This window comes from Brachycentrus maculatus, unplaced genomic scaffold, assembly GCF_059751285.1.
Source record: "Brachycentrus maculatus isolate JH-2025_06_01 unplaced genomic scaffold, ASM5975128v1 h1tg000472l, whole genome shotgun sequence".
NCBI classification, from domain to species: domain Eukaryota; kingdom Metazoa; phylum Arthropoda; class Insecta; order Trichoptera; family Brachycentridae; genus Brachycentrus; species Brachycentrus maculatus.
Genome location: NW_028281219.1, coordinates 252501 through 275392, shown reverse-complemented (window position 1 = coordinate 275392; position 22892 = coordinate 252501). Strand labels below are relative to the sequence as shown.

The window sequence follows — 22892 nt, the reverse complement described above, 5'->3', positions numbered from 1 at the left end:
TAAATATTCATGATTTTTTTTAAACGTATGTACTTGCGAATTAACGTAAGTAGCGTGTTAGTTACCTAACTCGGGGTGTTACTGTAATCTTAAAAATAAAATAAAAAAGCACAGAAATCAAAAAGTATTTGCTATTAAGTAGGAAAGGTAATTATCGATTATCGAAAGGGCGATTATCAAATAAAATTATAAATATAATATCTATAGCATTTATTATGCTTTTATTACAATTTGTATACCTACTTATCACCTATAGATGTGCGTGTTGGATGTATAGTTATAACTACCCAGTGAAGGAGATATTCGCTAATATATTGTCAAATTAAGAAGAAGAAAAAACATGTTTTTGACTTTTAAGTATTGTACTTTTTAGTATTTAGTTATTGAGATATAACTGGGTAATTCTATCACACCAATCACCTTCTTATTTTTAATTATACGTACGTGTAAAGTGTCAACCAATGTACATTAATATATTCGTATTGTATAATATTTAAACTCTTTATTTTTATATTTACAACTCTGTAACAGCCTCATCCCTGACGGTCAATACTTGATTAGCGCAAACCGGCGCAGGATGCCAACATGGAATCTCATCATAAACAGGATCCAAGTTTTCCATGTTCAGGGCATGATGCTGAGCGTTTTGGTGTTGTAATTTGAGTACATTTATTGCCGCGTCGGTAACTGGAAGGCAGATTTCTGGTTTATTGTTTGAGATATGAGATTGGTTTGCGCCCTCGCTAATTCTTGGAAGTGTGTTCAAATTGCTGTACAGAGATGGCGTGGCGTCGCCTTGGTTGTAGGATGGAGCTGAAAAACTTGTCGGTCGTGGCGGTTTCGGATGGTCGTAATGGCATTCTAGAATATCTGAAAGAGAAAAATATTCTAAAAAAATAGATATAAAAAGTATACTTCAATTGACTTATTACATTTTCGTGGTATGTGAAGAATCAGCTTGTCCTTTGTCGGCTCTACCGTGAACTTGGGCTGATGTGTTAACTTTGCGCCACTCTTTTTTTTAAGAAAAAGGTTTTGTAGTTACTTGTTTTATATATGTATTTTTTATTTGTAAATAGTGTGTAAAATAAAATAAAGGGATTTCTCAAGAGATTTCTACACTATCAACATAATCCTTGGCCGAATCAATCGCATTGGAAGGTTTTGACAAAAGTTTTATTTGTACATCTTTCTTTATCCACACCATTTTTTTCTCTTATAGAGTTAGCAGTACAGAGAGTCATTGTCAAGCAAAAGGCCGATAAGTTGGTGAAATCAAAGACAAAAATACTATAGAAAGAAGAAAAATGAAACGCATATAGAACCATCAAATTAAAGTGATAAGGTAAGTGTGTCATGCCTAACTTATCTTCATCCTAAACCGACACAGAATTGGGTCGGTAGTGATGAGAATGATAAATGATGAGAATGAAAAAGATATGCTAAAAACTGAATCGAAGTGCGGGATATTAAACAGTTATGGATGTTGTCAGATAATGAAACTTAACGGATTTGTTAATTTTTACCGCAGGGGTAGGCAGAGAGAATAGAGCACCACACTACTCTGTCCTTGCAAACATTCTTCGCCTCTTCCACGTTCATGCATCTCCTCATACATACCCGCCGATTGTTACGACTCCTAACCTGACCACTTTCAAGTATTTGGCATACCGGATCGTGCCATGTTTTTCTCGGTCTTCCTCTGCTTCTTTTCCCACTAACATTCGCCTCATAAATTTGTTTTACCGTTCTTTCCTCACTCATTCGTTCTACATGTTCAAACCATCTCAACACACCTTTCTTAATTTTATCGATATCTTTACATTCCTTCCTTATTTCACTATTCGCACATCTATCATACATCGTTTTGTTGCACATTCTTCTGAGAGATCGCATTTCGACTGCATTCAGTCTACTTTCATCCTTCTTTTGCCAATTCCATGTTTCACTTCCATACATTAGAGTTGGAACCAGGACTCCGTTGTGCACTGCCAGTTTAGCTTCCGCTGATAGGTTTTTATTTGCTATAACTGATTTCAGTGCACCATTCACTTTGTTCCCAGCATTCACTCTCCTTTCTATGTCTTTATCAATCTTTCCATCCCTAGAAAACATACTACCCAAATACACGAAATCATCTACCTGTTCCAAAATCTCTTCGTTTACCAATATTTCACATTCAGATCTGCAATCTTCTCTTTCAAAAACCATAATCTTGGATTTGCTAACATTCATCAATAAATCACTTTCCTTGCACACATTATACACTTTTCACCAACGCGTGCAGGTCTTTTCTGCTATTGGCAAGAAGAACAGCATCGTCAAAGCTTGTTCATTTAATTTATATGAATTATTTAGCAAAAAAATTCACAAATGCAATATATTTGACGTGGGGTTAATGTAAAACAGTGTTCAGCAATACATTATTGGGTGCAGTGGTGTGAATAATGTTTTAATTTAAAAAAAAAACCCGATACAATGGCGGCATAAACTTTTACATACCTCTAAAATTTTCAATCATGCTTGGCGAAATTGCATGAATTATTACAGGTTGCATAAACGGACCACTAAATCTTGTTTTTTCGATGGTATGATGTGTACTTCTGGGTGGATCTGAAATTTTTGAAAGAAGTCATGTTTAAGATTTTTTAAACTTTAAATTAACATGCTGTTTAATTTACGAAACTAGTAAAAAGATAGTCAAAATATTAATAAAATGTTTCAAAAATAAATGTGGCCCATGAGGGGATCGAACCCGCGACCTTCGCGTTATTAGCACGACGCTCTAACCAACTGAGCTAATGGGCCGCTCGGATGAAGCGGCTAAATGACATAATATGTAAGTAAAGTGAAATTGATTCAAGTATTGCGTCAAAATGTGTAAATGTTACGCTAAAATCTATTGTAGTCGATAAAAATGTATACATTTTTGAGAAATGGTACTGATGTTGAAAATATATCAGGGATATAAAAATTAAATAAATTAACAAAATAAATGGGTGTCATCATTCGTTGGATTCCGTTATTAATTTTGTAACATTTTAAGCCTTGTATTGGTTATGCTCACGATTTTAGACAACAGGTGGCATTAGCGTCGTTTCAAGTAATAATTACGTACGAATTGAGATAACTTTCATTTCAAATGTTTATTTGGCTGTTGTGAAATTTGTTTGAAAGATTTTAATTATTTGGAATTAAATAATCATTAATTTGTTTGTAAACAGTTTGAATAATGTTAATCTGCCGCATCTAGGCACGACTCCGTGGCGCAACGGTAGCGCGTCTGACTCCAGATCAGAAGGTTGCGTGTTCAAATCACGTCGGGGTCAAAATGCTTACTCAGGTTTCTTTTGTAAAAAAATTATATGGGAGAAGTCACAAATATTTTTTTGTAAGACATTTAATGTCCCACTTTTTTACAGCCCAGATAATAGTTATTAAAAACCATTTATTTTTAAATTTAAGGCTAATAAAGCTTTTTGCCAATATTTTTTTTAATCGTGTGATAAATAAATAAAATTAAAACGTAAATAAGATATAACCGTCTTATCGACGTGCCCTACGTAAAGTGCTCTAACTACATTTTTGTCAATTTTGAGATATTTGGTGTATGTTATCAACTGACCATTATCTATAAATATAAACAAACAAAAAAATATATAAAATAAACTACGCCTAGTTTTCAGGCTTATAAGACGCTCTCTACATCGAATTTTCGAACTCTTAAAACGCTAACTACTTTATTTTGACAAAGCATAAAGTTTAAAAACGATTTAATACATCATTTTATCGTGTTTTTGCATGTATAATACTAGTTTAGAATTTCAGATAAAACCGTTAGTTAATAAAAAAAAACCTTGAATAAATCTTCTAAGCTCTCTCCTGTAAAGTAACAGATTTGCGAGATTTGAGAGTATGAAGTTTCCTACATTTGATAACGTTGATTTAAAATAATGCCTATACAAGCGTCTCTAACGGTAAAACAAATTTATGACACGAATGTAGTTGGAAAAAGAAGCAGAGGAAGATCAAGGAAAACTTGGCACGATCAGGCATGTCAAATACTTTAAAAAGTGGCCGGGTCAGGAGTCGAAATAATCGGCCGGTATGTACGAGGAGACGCATGAATAAGGCGAAGAATAAACTTTATAAAATTAAACTACTTTGTTTTATCAACTTTTTTTATTATTAGTAAACTTTAACCTACCGGTTTCGACAACAACCTTGTCATCATCAGGGTTTATTAAATTCTGAAACATTAAAAACATTAAAATACTCATAATTAATTACATTCCCTTACCAAAAACTGTAGGTACATTACCTTAGTGTGTGGAAGTTTTTGGTAAGAGAATGTAATTAATTATGAATATTTTAATGTTTTTAATGTTTTAGAATTTGATAAACCCTGATGATGACAAAGTTCTTGTCGAAACTGTTGGGTTAAAATATACTAATAATAAAAAAGTGGTTACAACAAAGTTGTTTAATTTTATAACGTTTATAAAATGTGCCACATAGTATCTGCGAAAAATATTCAAGAAATAAGGCGAAGAATGTTTGCAAAGACAGAGTGGTATTGTGTTCTATTCTCTCTGCTTACCCCTACCACAAAACAAAGATATTCACCTGGAAGAGGACTATGGTACACACTTCTTAGATATCCAGTCGATAAATCATCTTCCGAGGTATTCATCATTGACTGCAACTGATCCATTTCCAATTGTTTTTCTCTTTTAGTGAGTTCTTGTCTTACCCTACATCTAGCTATTAGGACTATCAAACAAGCAGTAAGTATTATTGCCACTGACGCACCAGCGGCAATACTCAAAACGGAAAACAAGTCTTCCCTTTTGTCATCAGCATCGTTACTTCCGGCTACAGATGTGATCTGTTCAGGTTCAGTTAAAACGAACTTGGTTTCTTCAGTTGGCTCTATTGTGGATAAAGATAAGTTGGCAGGTGAGTTTTCATTCTTCGAATGGGTTAATATCCTTCTTACAGAAGTATTACTTCTCGGTGTTGTTAGTTCATTCTTGGCTCGAGAACTATTACTGGGCATCTTGCTATAAATACTCGGTTGATGTCTACCCGAGTCCATTATAATTCTCACTGGAATGGTTATCATCTTACTCTCGTGATACTGTTTACCTTTTGGTAGTATTGCCTTCCATGTAGTATTATTAACTGTCGGTAATGTAACTGTTTTGAAAATTTTTGAATTCGTATCGTTACTGCTAGCTGCTGAATGAAGGGTGATATTTAAAATGTCCGATTCAATTTTGTATAACTTTGACTGTTTTCGCTTTGCTGTTGAGACTGTAGTTTTTGGTACGGTGAATGGTGTCGTCGTTTCCGTTGTTCTTATTTTATTATTAACAGTAATTAGTTTAATGGGAGAGTCTGTCGATGTTTGTGTCACGTTCGGGCTTTCAATTTGTGAAATTGGAATATATTTTTCCAGTTTTGAATCAGAAACATTACTTAGTACTCCATTTGTAACGGTTATAGTTTCTTCAGATGTATTTTTTGACGGATTTGGAGTTGTGATCTTAACTTCGGGGATTCTATCTGTTACAGTTATATTATCATTAAAAGTATGAGGTATTTTTACTGGTATAGGTGTAGTTTGTTTTAAAGTTGTGGGTTTAATTGCGGCATGAGTGGTTGTATGCATCGTTGTTGTATGTCTCGAGGTGACAATTCTTGGAGTCACCGTCATTTTTTGTGTTGAAGTCGGTAAAGTCGTTGAGGTATATTTTTGGGTTGTCGTAAGATTAAATCCATTATTTTTGTCATTGATCGTCGTATTTTTAAAAGTGGTATTATATTTTTCAGTAGTAGTCGATCTATTTATAATAAAATATTTTTTAGTAGTGACATTAAATGATTTAATTATTGGACTGTCGGTAGAAACGTGTATCGGAGTGCTCCAATCAAACAGTCGTTTTGTTCCTTCATTTGAGCGGGATATAATGTAATTTTCTGGAGTAGTTTTTTGGAGAGATTCTTTTCGAACATTGCAACTGAAATAAGAGAAAATAATTATTTAGTTATTGTTTTCTTTGCTTGGCTATTAAAAATGTGACTATTTTAAATAATTCGTTGAGTTTGGCTTACTTATATCCGACCCATCCATCCAGACATATGCATTTTCCATTTTTAGAATCACACTGAGAATTTTCTGGGCACCTGCATTCTTGACTACAGCTTTGTCCCCAGCGATCTAGCGGACAAACTAAATAAAGAAAAAAATATTCAAAAAACATTAAAATTTGTTTTTTTTTTTAAAAATAATAATATCAAATTTCACTCAAATTCATACTCTTATCGCAATTGTCCCCCGTAAATCCTTCAGGGCACTTTGGATTACACATATCTTCTTCTTCCTCGAACCCTTCACAACATACTTCCACCGTCTTGGACTGCTGTACCGTCTGCAAATACACAAACATGTAATAAGTCATACGTACATCTTATTTTATTATTTTTGTAGCAGCAAGTTCTTATCGTCATGTGTTGCATCATCTAGAAATCTATTGGATTTATTTTATAAATTGTTTTTCAGTTATGTTTATAATAAATAACCAATTAAATGTAATATTCCCAATATTATTAATATTTTAAGCATTTACTTTGTGGTTAGTAATTTTTACTTATTATTTTTTAAACTGGCAGCCGACAGAAAAGCCTGAAGACAGTTTGTGGACTCCATATGCTCCACCTAGGGAGCGGATATGGTTTAATTAATTATTTTTTTTACAAAAACATTAGTTATATAAGTATATAACCATTTACCTAAGCGCGGTGAGTGGTTATATATTAATATTACTAACATTTTTGTAAAAAATACATAAATAAAATTTAACTTCAGATTCGAATGAAAATATTTCCATTGTGATTCCTTTATCTTATTTTCCTATCTTCATTTTAATCTATCTTCAAAAATAACAGTTTTATATAAATAGGAGACCGTAGCAATGCCACTTCAGTCTTCAGGTGACGGGATGATGGAATGGTTATTATTATAACGTTTTTGAGCAATTCGTTTCCCAAAGCTTCTTACCTGAACCTTCCACTTTTCTCTCATCTCGGTGTGAATGTTAGAACAACGGGGTGGAATGCGAGCACACCAAGAGTAAGTCCTGACGATTACCGGCTGCTGGAACTTCACCCTGGTGGTCAGGACGTAGCTGGAATGGTATATTTATTTCAAAATTTGGTTCATATAACTTACACTACCCGCCATTTGCCATGATTTCGTGAGAGAAAAAACCTCTTATAAAGTTGCAAAAAATCTGTTAAATGTTTTTTGACCCTGAACCATTCGGAGCTCAAAGGCCTGTTCATCGTGTAGAATGTATAATATGTGGAGTTCCACACCAAAAAGTAACTTTTCCAATATTGCACAAAAGTTCCTTTAAATGCAAATCTGTTATGTTTATTGCATTCTTTCAAAATCTTAGTTAAAGTTACGACAAAACGCGACCAATCCTGTGTTAAACCAACATGAAATCATTGAATCGTACCAAAACGTAAAAAAATAGCAAGCTAGAATTCCTGATTAATTAAAATCATTTGTAATGGAAATGTAACGTTTTGGTGAGGACCTCCACAAATGTAGAAAAACAAAATAATTATAGAAAAACCTAAACAATTGTTATTTTATCATAAAAAATGCAGTTCTACCAAGAAATGTCGGTACAAAACTTAAAATTAATAACTACAGATTTTCTGATCAATAGATGAAAATACAAACGGTTTGTATTTTCACCTGCTGATGAGAACATCTCTAGTTCTCGAAATTAGTCGTGCTTACATTAAAAAAAGTGGCTTTATTTAAAACTTCATATTATTTCTTAAATATTGGTAATATGTGAAAAAGCGAGGATAAAATATATAAAAATTTCGTAACAAAATCATGAAACCGTAATTAAAATATTAATATTACTGAGTAATATCCATTTTTTTTCAGGAATTAATTAAGAGATTATTGGATTGTTTTTTCAATTTTCTCGAAATATAGTTTTATGAAATGTAATACATTTTACAGTGTCTTTTCCTAATGTTCTTCGTACACTCAATTGGAATCACATTTTTCCATGACGATTGAAAAATTGTCAAGATGAATGAAGATTTCGTTCATAATATTGATTGCCAACATCTTCACAATGATTAAAATAACGTTTTGAGATAAACGTAAAGTCGACGACCACCTGAAATTTAACATACATAACACAATATATTTTTCTTAGTTTTAAAGGAAATACTTTTTTTACTTCATCATTTTATGTCCAGTATTGAACAAAGGCCTCCCTCTTGGAATTCCACAGTTGTCGGTTGGACGCAACTCTCTTCCAGTTTTTGTTTTGAATTACCTAACGTCCAAGTGACTCTGAAATCTAGCTACGGCTTATGCAACAGTGCTTATCATGACCCTAGTCAGGCTTCAACTTTTTAAGTTTCACAGCCTATACCTACTCGTAAGTGGATTTACTCTTAAGTTTAAAGTTACTTTGATTTCATGTAATTCATGAGTGAAAATTCTAGGCAAAAACACTCGCTCTCTCTTCCAGTGCAGGCCTGCAACTTTTTTAATGACATCGGACCATCTTATCCGGAGCCTACCCACGCTTCTAGGCCTCCAGTCAAGCACCTTTTTCGTCCATCCATCCGTCCGTCCATCCATACATATGTGCCACATGACCTGCTCAGTTCCACTCCTATTCCGCGATTCTTTGAGTCACATTAAAGGAAAAATTAAGATAATTAAACAATTCAATGACCGAGTAAAACGTAAAAATATCAAATGGTTATACTCACTTTTGTTGTTCGAAGCAAATGTTCGATCCTTTTAATCCATGAATACACTGGATGATCCCTGTGAGGATGAGGATTCTAATCGCCGAAGGAATCATTTCTCGTTACGGAATATCCTTTTTCAGTCGATGCATATCGTTGCCACTCACTTGTCAACAAAACTGTCACTAATCTGTGTTTGGAGTCCACCCGGTGACACTGGTGGCAATATTCATACTCTGACATTAATACTAGCACTTTTAAAAATATAGTTCTTTAAAAAAATATACACTTCGGATATTTTCGTATGTCTCTCTTACATTTTTATGTACTTATTCTTAAGTATTTATTTGTTTGGCGAAACTAAAGATATTAAATATGAAATACCAGAAAAATTATAAAATTATATCACAAAAAATAATTGAGTTCTTTTGGATTCGATCTCTAAAAAAGTATTTGTTAAATATTTGTTATTAAAATTTTAGTTAGTTAATACCACTATTTCCTACTAGAAATAGTGGTGTTTACTAAGTAAAACTTATTAAAATATGGATAGAAATAAATGGACTACAATGTGAATGTCGAATCAATTAATAAAGTGATTATTTTTTATGTTTATTCTAAATTAAATAAAATATCATACATATGAAATAAAATAAAATAAATAAACGTTTATTTTGATTAAATAAATATCAACTTACGATTAGTATTTCTTCGGTAAGGAAGGTAAAAAGGAATACATATTAATTTAAAAATAAATTATATTAACCATACATTTGAAAAAAAAATCAAGTAGTATTATCCATATTAATAAATCAGGATTAGTTTGCCTGCCATATTGTATGTAAAATTACAATTTTATTATTTGCATTTTCCATCGTTTTTCTAATTTTTAATGAGAATACAAATAATATTATTTTAACATTTGGTGATATTTACTCGCCCATCTAATACATCAACGTTTTGCAAAAATGCAATGTTACCTAAATCGTTACTTACTAAAAATTATTCTGACTTTTCAGATTCTATGATAATTTAGAAAAAAACTTAATCGATTTTCGTAGCATTTTTATAATTTTTCATTTCATAACTCATAAAATAACTGCGAGTTAAAAATCACTAAAGTTCATATTATTTTTTGACATCTCATCAAGGATGAAGAAGAATATGGAAGTCTGGGCATTGACAGACTTCCATATTCTTCTTCATCTTTGATGAGATGTCAAAAAATAATATGAAAATAACTTCTGTAATTGGAGATAATCCAGATTTTGTGAACAAGTATTTGGAAACATTCAAAATGTTGTATCACTAAAGTTATTTGTGACAAAGTTATTTTACCATACAAGCTACAAAATTTTGTGTTTTAAGCTTGAATTTTTTTCGTGAACGTCTGAAAAGATGAATTTCCTTAAATCACTCATCTGATCAAATAGTACAACATAGTTAGAAGCCTACGCACTATGCTTTGTCTTTAAATGATATCTAAAGAATTTAAATGTGACAAGATAATACTTTATTTTTATAGTAAGGAGAGTAAGTCATAATTTTTTTAAGTGATGTGTTAAATCAAAGCGCACATGTGGTGTTTGTTTTGTTTTCCCATTTGAATTTCAGTACATATGTTCGTAGTAACCAAATTTATATATGTAACATACTGAAAGTTTCATCACACATAATACAGTGATTTATATGTCTTACTGAAAAAATGAAATAAATAATATCGTAATTACGTTGGCGTGTTTTTTTAAGTTGCATTCGAAATTAAAACGCATAACCACTGTCATCGGAGAATATAAATCAAGAATACTTTAAGATTTAAAAAAATGTATTAAATACCATGAAATAATAAAATAATTCATAGGATTGTAATGTTATTCAAGTATTTTTAATTTGATTTAAATAATCCGCAGAACCCGGCCACGCATTGCTGTGGATCAATCTAGTTAAATGGAAAAGAAATAATATAGAAATCACACATTTGTAATACGTTTATTTTCACAATGATCTCATGAAGCAATGAAAATATAAAACAAAAACTAAATCGAAAAAATTTCGAATGCTAAGTTAAAGTATCTGTCAAGAAGCACGCTTCCTGTCATGAAGTACATTCAGTCGGGCGGGTGATGCTGTCACTTTAAACAGATGGCGCTGCTATTACGGTGAAAAGCTGTTTCATAAAACACCTCACGTATAAAATATCTATGAAGACAAACACCAAGACCAAGTTTAAATATTTTTGAATTTATTTTGCAACTGGCGCAAATCGAACCCGCGATATCAATATCGCAGTCGAGCGTCTACCTATCTACTCCGCGGGGCCTATCATACCTGTAACTGGGGAATTGTGTTTTTTTCTAAATATTATGAAAAAAGCTATATAATATTGGGCAAAATTAATATCTCATATTCAATGGAACTATGTTTTATTGACATGTTTTATATAGTTTGTAAATTAAAATTAAACATAGAATTATGTTCATTTTGGTTCATCGCACTAACAAGAGCGATGAACCAAAATGAAAAATAAATATAAATGTAATGTTTCCATATTGATAAGTTTCGTGACATTTTCTTGTGAGGAATTTTTCAATGCATCGCGTGTTTATATGACTTAATCGCTCAATCTAACCACAGGTTCTCAAACCATCCGTTAAACTATACATTAAATGCTCGAACGCCATTATTTTTTTCTACATTGGTCCACTCGTTATAGAATATGTCTAACTAACTAACTAACCATCACGCCGCTGCCTCGCAGGGGTGGGCAGAGATAATATGTAGAACGCCACACCACTCTGTCTTTGCAAACATTCTTTGCCTCTTCCACGTTCATGCATCTCCTCATACATACCCGCCGATTGTTTCGACTCCTAACCTGACCGCTTTCAAGTATTTGGCATACCTGATCGTGCCAAGTTTTTCTCGGTCTTCCTCTGCTCCTCTTTCCAATTACATTCCATTCAAAACCGAAGAAAACTTGATATGATCAAGTATGTCAAATACTTGAAAGCGGTCAGGTTAGAAGTCGGAACTAATTGGTATGCACGAGGAGATGCATGAATATGAAAGAGGCGAATAGTGGAGTGGTATGTCGTTTTATTCTCTCTGCCTACCCCTATGGGGATGCGGTGTGATGGTTAGTTAGTGAGCTAGTTAGTATTTGAATGAGGAATAATATTATCTTTTGACATCTCATCAAAGATGAAGAAGAATATGGAAGTCTGGGTATTTACGGGGCTGACGACCGTCATAGGCTGGTTTAAGTGATCACTTTACACACGTGTAACATTCACCAATTCTGCCCATTATTGACAACCATACTGCTCAAATTCTTGAAGGTTCTATATATATGAATTAATTTTGAAACATTGTTCTTGAATCTTTGACTTTGACTTGACTAGAGACATCTATTGGTGAGATGAAAAGAAGCTTTTTATTTAGCAGAAACTTTTTTATTAGTGTGTGAGGTCCGAATCCTGAATTATAATCACACACATGAGAAACGCCAGAAAAAATAATTTTCATTGTAGCTTATAATTTGACTAGATAATTTATTTACAACATTTTGAGTGTGTCCAAATACCTGTTAACAAATCTAGATTGCTTCCTATTATATGTAGGAGTTATTTTTCATATTATTTTTAACATCTCATCAAAGATGAAGAAGAATATGGATGTCTGAGCATTTACGGGGCTGACGATCTATTGTGTCTATCTCTTGTGTTATCTTCCATATTCTTCCTTATCTTTGATGAGATGTCGAAAGTAAATTGAAGAAAAATAACTCCTATAATTGGAGGTAATCCAGATTTGTGATCAAGTATTTGGACACACTCAAAATGTTGTAAAGGAATAATAAATAACCTTTGACACACATTACAATTCTAGGAATGATTGAGAAACTTTGAGTGTTACATACATTTTTAGTTTTTGTAGTAGGAATAAAGAAACACATGGCTTGAGCGGGAGTGACATTTGACTACTTATTACTTGAATTGCTTTAACATGTGTCCACGGAACCTAATTAGAGTCTGTTATAGCTGTTAAAGCAGTCGTTCCCGATGTCAGAAGCCGCGGTATTACTGTCACGAAGCCACGAACCATGCTTTCAAGTGATGAAATTCTCCCACGACACAACTACAGACCTGAATAACTCAAGTAACAGTCTAATTGAACCAAGGAACATTAACTTTATTCAAGGGTTAAAGATTTACATTACAGTGCAAAGGAATTAGGGTGGTAGCTCGCTATTTGTACAAATCTGTCATACATTGGACCGGTTCATAATTATAATAAGTATTGTATTTTAATTGGAAATAGAGTAGCGTCATTCAATTTGTAGACGCAGAGAGAAAACTACACGTATACCGTGAAAAATATTAATTGGTTCAATTAATTGAACCAATAGTGTTCAAATGAACAAAAAGATAATTAAGCATGTATGAAATCATGGTGATCGGATTCATTTGAAAAAAAAACTTGATATTTTTTTAGGTTAAAATGACAATGTTAAACCAATATTTGTAATTTTGAATGTATAATACATGTAGGTATATCATGTTTAAAAATACAAAGACAACTCTTTTTTTCCATAAATTTACATATGTATATGAAAATGTCAAATATTTATTTATATTATTTAATTCTATTGTTTTTAATTTTAATCGTTAACAGTTTAAATTTTTTTATTGTATGTAATGTAAATGCCATATAAACCTTAGAAGCTTGCACACTTGGGTTGGAATAAAGATATGTAAAATTAATGAACAATATATAAAAAAGTAAATTACTTTAAAGCTAGTGAAATGGAAATTTAACTTAAAACCCCTCAAATGGGGATATATTTATATGTAAACTAATCTAAATGCAAAAATATTCACGAGCAAAGATCATAAAAAAAAACTTTATTTTTGGTACTAAGCGACTGTCCTCTGATTATGTGTTTTAAGTACTGATAGGTTTAGTTTTAAGTACACTCCCGCGATATATCGCTCACTCCTTTCAACAACGTCATATATAAAAAACTTGATTTTTCAGGAGATCGTTTTTAAGTTTAAATATAATAAAATGTATTCAAATTAAATATCAAGCCACTTATTGAACTTTTTACTGTGCAACAGATCTTTTGAGGTAAAACTTTAATGTCTTTTTCTCCATTTGAAAAATATTTAGTATATTTCAAAAAATAATTAAACAATACCTTTTCTTCAAAATGCAAAAACATCACTTTCTGCCCTGTAGAGGATAAATATTAAGTTAAAAATATGCTGCTTTTGCTGGGGTATAGTACATTTTCTGGGCATTCCAAAAACATACACAACTGAAAAATGACGATTTTTGATATATGACGTTGTTGAAAGGAGTGAGCGATATGTGCAAAGGCATTTAATACAATGCGAATTTATTCGTGAATTTCCGAAAATTGGCAAAATCTTAAGAATTTTTTTATTGTTTATAGCAATAATTAAAGAGATTTAATATTCGTTGATGGAAAATACAATGAAAAGTGACTTACATCATTCAATATAAAATTTAAGGAACCCGTTATAATTACACGATACATAATGAAAAAATATCAATAAAGGGTGACGAATTATTTGTTCTTAATGTATGAATCTAATTGAATTATTAGTAATTTGATATCTCCTTTACTAAGTGAGTTTAATATATGTTTTGAATATTGAAAGCATTAACTTTGTGGATCATATTGATATATTATTTCGAGAAATAAAAAATACTTTGTGTTCTGATCCACCCACATTTTTACTAACCAACTAGTTTCGGCAACAATCTGTTGCCCTCTTCAGGGTTTCTTTATTACTAAACATATATAAATAAATAAAAAAAGGAAACAGTGTACAAGTTGTTGGGTTTCAAAAGGGAAGGGGTGGGGGTAATGGTATTTTAAGGAGGGGTAAGAGCAAGGAAGGGGATAACTCTGTTTATTATATTATTTTTTTATTACATATTATTTTTAATATATTTCCCATAAAATCAAATCCAATCTAAACAGAGTTATCCCCTTCCTTGCTCTTACCCCTCCTTAAAACACCATTACCCCCACCCCTACCCTTTTGAAACCCAACAACTTGTACACTTTTTCCTTTTTTTATTATTTATATATGTTTAGTAATAAATAAACCCTGAAGAGGGCAACAGATTGTTGCCGAAACTAGTTGGTTAATAAAAATGTGAGTGGATCAGAACACAAAGTATCTTTTATTTCTCGAAATAATATGTGTTTAATATATCCTACAGATAGCATGTTTTTCATGATATGGGTAGATAGATTTATAATTTATACAAATATTGATCATTTTCTTTACCGCGTCCTACCTTTAAATTAAGTATATTTTTTAAATTATATTTGATCGTATTTTTTTAAAAATATTGTAGTTAAAACAGTTTACTTTTTATCTAATGTTAAATAAATTAAAATGATCCATTAGAAGAAAAAAAAACACTTTAATAATTTCAAAACCAAGAATACTTTTTTTTAAATCTAAAGTTTTGAAAATTGTTTTGAAATTTATACTTCAACACCGAAACATATTCCACATTCACAGTAACTTTCATCACAAACAATATTCACAAAGTTGCACTCATTTTTACTATTCAGTTCGATACTAAACTTTTATCGCATTTAATTTAAATATTACAAATTCGAGAGGTGCAATAGTCGAACATGTTGTGACGTCAGGAGTGGTCGGGAAACTAATGGGAGACTGGATCATATCCTATCCCTGCAGCGAGACAACGCTTCGTCGCTATCAAAATGTACAACGTCAAATATTTATAAGTAAAATTAATTACATTGAAAATTTAACCTAAGCTTCTTTCCCTAACCGTCAAAATAATTTGAATATTGTTAAGTATATAGATAGTGTTTTAGTATTAATCAGTCTTGATAAAGAAGCGACCAGTTTCGAAACTAGTAGATATTATAATTTATTATATAACTTATTATTTTATTATAAGTTACATTAAAAAATTTAAAGTGATTTTAAAACAAAGTAATATTTTAATTACAAATGGAAAATCACAAGTAAGTCTTCAAAAATAAATTATTCTTTATTCCCGCTAATTCTTCTTCATAAACCCTCACCCAGTGGTGCAAAGGGCACTGGATAAAGCATGTACATATTGTGAAAAAATAAAAGCAAAGGTTAAAAAAAGAGCTTAAATTAAATTCATATTTTATCGTTTTTACGTTAAAGCGACTAAATTTTAATGTAAGCTTGGAATGAAATCAGCCGACACCATTTTTTGTGAAATGTCAAATTTCGTACGTAATTTACTTATCAGAGAGTAAAACTATGAATTAGGCAGAAAAAGCGAGTTAATTATATTGATATCTCAACATAAGAAGAATGTGGAAATCTGGGTATTTTACAGGGCTTACAATATGTTATAGGCTGTATAAATTACGCGTATTAAAGTCATCACTTAAACCATCTTATGACAGGTTGTATGCCCTGTAAATAACCAGACTTCCATATTCTTCTTCATCTAATATCAATATAAAACAAGCATTACGCAATAGTTTTCTGTCAGCTAGACTTTTAATGTAATGTAAATCATACTTTCTTGTCATTTTCTGTATTTTTTTTTGTTATTTTATGTATTTGATTGTTCTTGTCTGAATACTTATAACAACTATATACTTTTTCTTTTGTAACTTGAATTTTTACTTGGTACAAGTAGTAGACTCAAAAAATCTGTGTTTGATTTAAAATACATAAATTCTTATTTATTGATTTGGCGTTTAATTTGTAGAACTCCATTTTAATTTATGTATTAATTATAAATCAAACACAGATTTTTTGAGTCTACTAAGTATAACTTAGTAGACTCAAAGATTTATAATTAATACATAAAAACATAAATTCTTTTTTGTTGTTGTGGCATTAACATTTCGACCCTTCGATATTCACAAGAGAGGATGCGCGGGAACATTTCTACTTGACAGGTCAAAAGTGACACTGTTGATGCTGTAGCATTCTCCAGAGTTCCCCTATTTCGAGTTTATAAACAAACTTTGTTAGACGTTATCTCAACACGCATGACAGCTGGAAACATTTGGCTGTGTGCATAAACGCGTCTCGGGCAAATGTGGAGCAAACTTGTGCAAGACAAACAAACATAATTATACAGCAAAAGTCATTTTTTCTCAACGCCTTTTTAGGGCTTTTGTGCACTACACGGAATTACACGAAATTTAACCGTCCGGCACGTCAGTTAGCATGTAAAATGGATTATTGGTTTGGATTGGCTTGTGGTTATGTCTTTCTTTCTTCGGATCGGTGCGTGAACACGTTGCGCGTAAATTTGATCACGCTAAACTGTCATAGTCGCTTTCGTTTTTCAAAACCGGACTGTCGGACGGTAAAATTCCGTGTGGTGCACAAGCGGCTTTACTGATTACATTATACTGCAGGGTGTTTTTTCGTTTATTTATTTTGCGGCTTATAATACTAAAACATGTAGTGTAATGGAAATTAAAACCATGTATTGCAATTGAAAAATAAAGAAGTACTTGGCACTACTTTTTTTTATTTTTTTTATTTAAACTTTACTTGGTAAATACCACTATTTCATAAAATCTATTGTGACATGCGTTTCGATGCATTTCACATAATTTTCAAACTCCGTATGTGTTTGAAAAAGTGTTACTCCAAATGTCTGTGACGCACTCGTTCGCAAACGAATCGTCACATCCTTGGAGGACCTCTTCTGGACTCCGAGAAGGTGAAGCTTTTACCACCAAGACAGGTCGTGAGTTACATGACACATGTAGGTCTTGAGAGTGAGCTGTGATACAGAGGGAGGTCACAATAGAAATAATATGATCGCAATGACATAAGGGATGCAAGATCCCTTGACCTCACAACATCGACAAAATAAAAAAAATGTGTTACGGGGTTTAAAAATGATGCGTAATGCATCGAAATTTTTTAGAAATAGTGGTATGTACCAAGTAAAATTTAAATTAAATACAATTTATTGAGTATGTTCAAATACTTGCTCACAAATCTGGATTATCTCCACTTATCAGAATTTACGAAAACAAAAACTAAATTAAAATTAAGTTAGCGAACGGTTATTTTTTACGACAGTATATTTAATTCATGAGGCGAATGTTGTTAGAAATAGGAGCAGAGGAAGACCGAGAAAATATAGGCACGATCAAGTATTTCAAAAACTTGAAAGTATTCAGGTCAGGAGTCGAAATAATCGGGGTAGTAAACGGGGTATATATGAGGAAATGCATGAATGTGAGAGACGCAAACATTGTTTGTAAAGACAGAGTGGCGTGGCGTTAAATTCTCTCTGCTTACCCATGCCGCGAATCGAGATTTTTAGTTTATTAGAAAATATTTTAGAACCCCCTTTATAAAGACCATAAGATTACTATTTTTAGTATGTTAAGAAGTTACAATAATTTATGTATTAATTTTAAATCAAACACAGATTTTTTGAGTCTACTAAGTTCTAGAAGTTAGTAGACTCAAAAAATCTGTGTTTGATTTAAAATTAATACATAAATTAAAATGGAGTTCTACAAATTAAACGCCAAGTCAATAAATAAGTTACAATAATGTATGTACGTTTTGAACTCTAAGGGCACTTAATAATATAATCCCGTTGTAACAATTGGGTAGACGGATAACTTAATTAGTTATATTAGGAGGGGAGAGAAATATTAATATTTAAGTCCTTTCTCTCTGTACTTCCTTCTTCAAACTGTTGACTGGATCAGTGTTCCGCAAAGTGTGTGCCGCGGCACACTGGTGTACCGAGATGATTAGTTCGTGTGCCGCAGAAAAAGTCTAGTTTTTTGAAGATAACATCCTTATAAACAATTGCTCCAAATTTTGATAGCTAACGCTCAGTTAGACAGGCTCACATTTTGCATTAAACATAAAATGTTATATATTTTTTTGCTTTATATTAATTTTTATAATAAATCAATATTAAATCAACTTTGTTTTTTCTTTGGTTTAACTAAAAAAAAACTTGATTTGTCAGGTGTACCTTGAACAGAAAAGTTTGTGGAACACTGGACAAAATGACATTTTCAGTTATCAACATCGGTATGCTATACCTACATATATACATTTTTGTCTAAACGTCTTAAAATACTATATAAGTTTGACAACTCTCAAGAATTAATACTTCTACTTTGTTAATCTTTAAAAATATTCAAGATATATTCATGGTTTAATCATTTTTAAAACCCTCGTCCACACCGGATGGTGCATAGGGTACTGCATTTTATAAACATGGTGTTATCTTGATGTTTAACAAATGAAGGAAAGGTGATCAGCCCTCCGCTTCAGGTACCAATCCAGGGTTATATTAAATAAATATTACTGTGAAAAAAACACCTATATTTATTTGACCCCCCCTGGGAATCGAACCCGGAACCTCCACTACGGTAGCCGAGCGTGCTGACCATTACACTAGGGAGGTGGACACAATTTTGTATGTCTATAGATAAGCGCGTCCTACATTCGATTCATCTCACACATGAAAATATATTTTGTAAGAACAGAAAAAATACATTACTCATTAGCGTAAACACGAAAAGGCATAGATCTGAAAGCATCTCTGATATACATAAATAATCAAGTGTTGATAACATTACGCAGATGCCATTCACCCATGAGATGCATTTTACGTAATCCTTAAGCGTTTCAACTAGAGAGATTTATTATGTAAATCTGTATGAAATCCATATTAAGGCCCAGTATTTAATAAATTGCAACTAATTTTCTCGAAACCCTCCTAATATTTAACGTAATTGAATTTTTTCTTATAACACCGTTTTTGTATTGAAAAAATAAATTTCTCTCCGAAATGGGTTTGAAAAGAAAATAGTTATTAAAAGGTAAGGATTAAAAAAAAAAGTTATTTACAATAAATAAATATAAATCAGTAAAATTAATTGTCACTTCCCCCCCTGGGAATCGAACCAAGGAACTCCAGCACGGTAGCTTAACACGCTAACCATTAAACCACGGAGGCGGACATGATATTATAATACTCAATATTATAATACTGAAAATGTTAATTGAAAGTAAAAGGTTTATCATTCAGTACTTGACCCTATGGGCGATGACATGTAGAATCAGTGCAACAAGATATATTGAATAAGAACTGCATGTATGTACATAGTATAAAGTATGAACCAGTATGCATGTACCGTCGGTTCTGATTGTGCCCGCTCTATTGAGAAGTAAAATTAAGCGCAAGGGATGTGCCCTATGCCCGCATCTGTCTGACCTTCGTATAAATACTAATAAATTTCATTTACTTTACCATTTCAGGCTATTCAGCAAGCCAATTTGTTCTAATTGATATTCAAGTGTTTTTATTTATGAATTCTCTCTCTGCAGAGTGGTGGTTAGATCGTCATACTTTTAGCTAGGCTCATTTCCCTACTCGGCTAATAGAAAATTAATATTTCAACACGTTTGTATAACTTTTATTACCTACTAGATAATGCATCATATTATAACAGCCTGATTTAGCCCAATCATTAGTCGCTAAATATAAATTTATCGATTTTTCGATTTAGCAAAAGGTCAAGAGCAAAACAATAAAAGGACTTCATTAATTGATTCGGTAGTCACTTTGTGGTAAAAACTATCCATTTTAATTCATGTTTTACTTAGTAAATACCACTATTTCTTAAAATCTATTGGAACATGTGTTTCGATGTATTCAGCATCATTTTCTAATCATATTACGGTGTTTATAAAATTAAATAGTGGTATTTACTTATTATAATTTAAATTATAAAGGACGTTTATCGACATTAGAGATGTAGCAAATAGTAGAGGATACTGAATTAGTACTTTTGTTTGTTAAGGAGTCAATTGGATTAAGTAAATAAAATAAGTAGTAAAATATTTAAAAAATTTATCAGAAAATGAAAAAGCTGTTATGCAAACAATCCAGAAAATAATATTTTGAATTAATTTAAATATTTTCCCAGTCCAAGTCCAGAATTTCCGATTTTACTTCCAGAGGGATTAATATCAAGATAAAACATAAATATTTCACAGATACTAAGGATATTTGTGGAACGGAGTATAGACTCATTGATTTAAAGGGCCCACGAACTGTCATCGACTGTTTTAAATGATTACTGTTTATACTTCTGTAACATTACCCATTCCGCCCATGTTTAAACCTCTATACCATTTGATTCAACCTGTATATATTCGATATAAATGCTGCCGTATTCTCGCACATTAGCCTGTAATTATTAATGACAATCTTTTGAAGCATAAAATAATTACAATATATTTCAAGTTTGTGTTAATTTGGTATACAATATTAATACCTGTGGTATACAGTATTAAAGTCTCTTTTTTACATCACAAAAATCTCAGTTCCAAAAATCAATTGGTATGGATGTCAAATCATGGGCAAAATAGTGAACGTTACTCAAGTGAAATAAATGAACACTTTAACTAGCCAATGACAAGCCTAAACTTTCAATAACGACCTAAAACTTTCCATAAAAGTTTTTTTGATCTTCAAATTCACAAGTCATTCAAGTAACATACCTTTTACGTTTCAGACGTAATACCAACAAAAACTGTAAACCTCTTTTTTTTTGTTTTTGGTTATTTAATGCCCTAACATTGATTAGGGACTGGCTTTACCATTTTTTATAATTCCTTAAAGAGAAATCAAATAAAAAAGGCCAAAAATTCAAGTATTCAGAAAACATATATAAATTAGGAATACTTTTTGACCATGTCTTACAGTACTATTACTTTTCAAATATAGAGTTATTTTTAGCAGATTTTTACTTTTTGGAAAAATCTTTCATGTTGTTAGTAAAAATAATAATAAAATAAAACCCTTATCCGCACCCCAATGGTGCATAGGGCACTGCGTCATACAAACGCAGTGTTATCTTGATCGTTTACACATGAAGGAAAGGTGATCAGCCCTCCGCTTCAGGTACCAGTCCAGGGTAATATTGAATAAATATGACAGTGAAAAAATCACATATTTATTTTACCCCCCTTGGGAATCGAACCCGGGACCTCCAGAACGGTAGCCGAGCGTGCTGACCATTACACTACGGAGGCGGACAGTAAAACGTACGTAGTAAAAATAAAGCGATAAAAATGTTGATGCTTTATAGGCACTTATAGCGTTGTAAAATTTAGTTTTCGCCATGCATGCAAATGTGTCAGTACTGGATTTAGTGTTATTTAGGCGGACCCATTCAATGAATCGCTTCCTGCCCTAATTCCGTATGTCCGCTGTGTTTTGATCGAGTTAAGCACTTCGCATCTGTACACACACATAATATTTAAATTAGATGTCGCCTGGGGGACAACGGACAGGCCAACTGCCGGTCTCTGAGAGCCGAGAGACGATTCACTGGAACACGTCAGCATCACCGTTCCGGATAACGACACTTGGATTGATGACAGCGGTGACATTTCGTCTGTGACTGACTGTATTCCTTATCTATCTGCTGCTGTCTGCCGCGGCTCATTTTAGCTGATTAGAATATATATTTTAGGGTATGAAAAATGGCATAGAAAAATTGTAGTGAGAAATCACCAAGCAACTGCGAGAGGAATCGATAAAAATTATTTTAAGAAATAAAAAGACTTTGTTGTTTAGATCCACTCACATTTTTATTAACCAACTAGTTTCGGCAACAACCTGTAGCCAGGGGTTAAGTTTATGACTTAACTATATATATATATATATATATATATATATATATATATATATATATATATATATATATATATATATATATATATATATATATATATATATATATATATATATATATATATATATATATATATATATATATATATATATATATATATATATATATATATAAGAAACAGTGTACAAGTTATTGGGTTAAGATAAGGTAGGGGTGGGTGAAAAAATATTTGAGTGGATCAAAAAACAAAGTCTCTATATTTCTCAAAATAATATATCAATATGATCCACTAAGTTAATGCTTTCAATATTAAAAAAAGAAGATAAAAATTGTTTTATCTAGACCTATAGAAAACGTAGTTTTTTTTCGTCAATAC

The 22892-nt window shown here is 31.9% G+C and overlaps 1 protein-coding gene and 2 non-coding genes across 4 annotated transcripts; 1 reads left to right on the top strand and 2 right to left on the bottom strand.

The window, feature by feature from the left end:
• Window positions 1–173: 173 nt before the first annotated feature.
• On the bottom strand, window positions 174–15526 carry LOC148302214 (uncharacterized). 2 transcript variants are annotated; one of them, XM_088271956.1, is made up of 8 exons: window positions 15459–15526; window positions 8821–9159; window positions 7064–7190; window positions 6323–6434; window positions 6118–6235; window positions 4627–6023; window positions 2503–2613; window positions 174–870 (listed from the first exon to the last, which is right to left on the bottom strand). In XM_088271956.1, exons 2-8 carry the CDS (start codon window positions 8913–8915, stop codon window positions 515–517), a joined length of 2316 nt encoding a protein of 771 aa, XP_088128082.1. In that variant the 5' UTR covers window positions 8916–9159; window positions 15459–15526; the 3' UTR covers window positions 174–514. The 2 variants fall into 2 exon arrangements, with proteins under 2 accessions (XP_088128082.1, XP_088128083.1); XM_088271957.1 differs by lacking the exon at window positions 15459–15526 and having other exon boundaries at window positions 8821–9224.
• On the bottom strand, window positions 2735–2808 carry TRNAI-AAU (transfer RNA isoleucine (anticodon AAU)). The gene has a single exon. It is a non-coding gene; the product is annotated as a tRNA-Ile (tRNA).
• TRNAW-CCA (transfer RNA tryptophan (anticodon CCA)) lies at window positions 3258–3329 on the top strand. Its single transcript has one exon. It is a non-coding gene; the product is annotated as a tRNA-Trp (tRNA).
• Window positions 15527–22892: the final 7366 nt, after the last annotated feature.

What these genes read in the sequence shown, in the direction of transcription:
- LOC148302214 (XM_088271956.1), bottom strand. Translation starts at nt 8,915, where the DNA reads ATGATTCCTTCGGCGATTAGAATCCTCATCCTCACAGGGATCATCCAG. An exon ending in ATTTGCTTCGAACAACAAAA is followed by an intron (nt 7,191 to 8,820) that starts GTGAGTATAACC and finishes ATACCATTCCAG; the next exon opens with CTACGTCCTGACCACCAGGG. An exon ending in GAGAAAAGTGGAAGGTTCAG is followed by an intron (nt 6,435 to 7,063) that starts GTAAGAAGCTTT and finishes GTGTATTTGCAG; the next exon opens with ACGGTACAGCAGTCCAAGAC.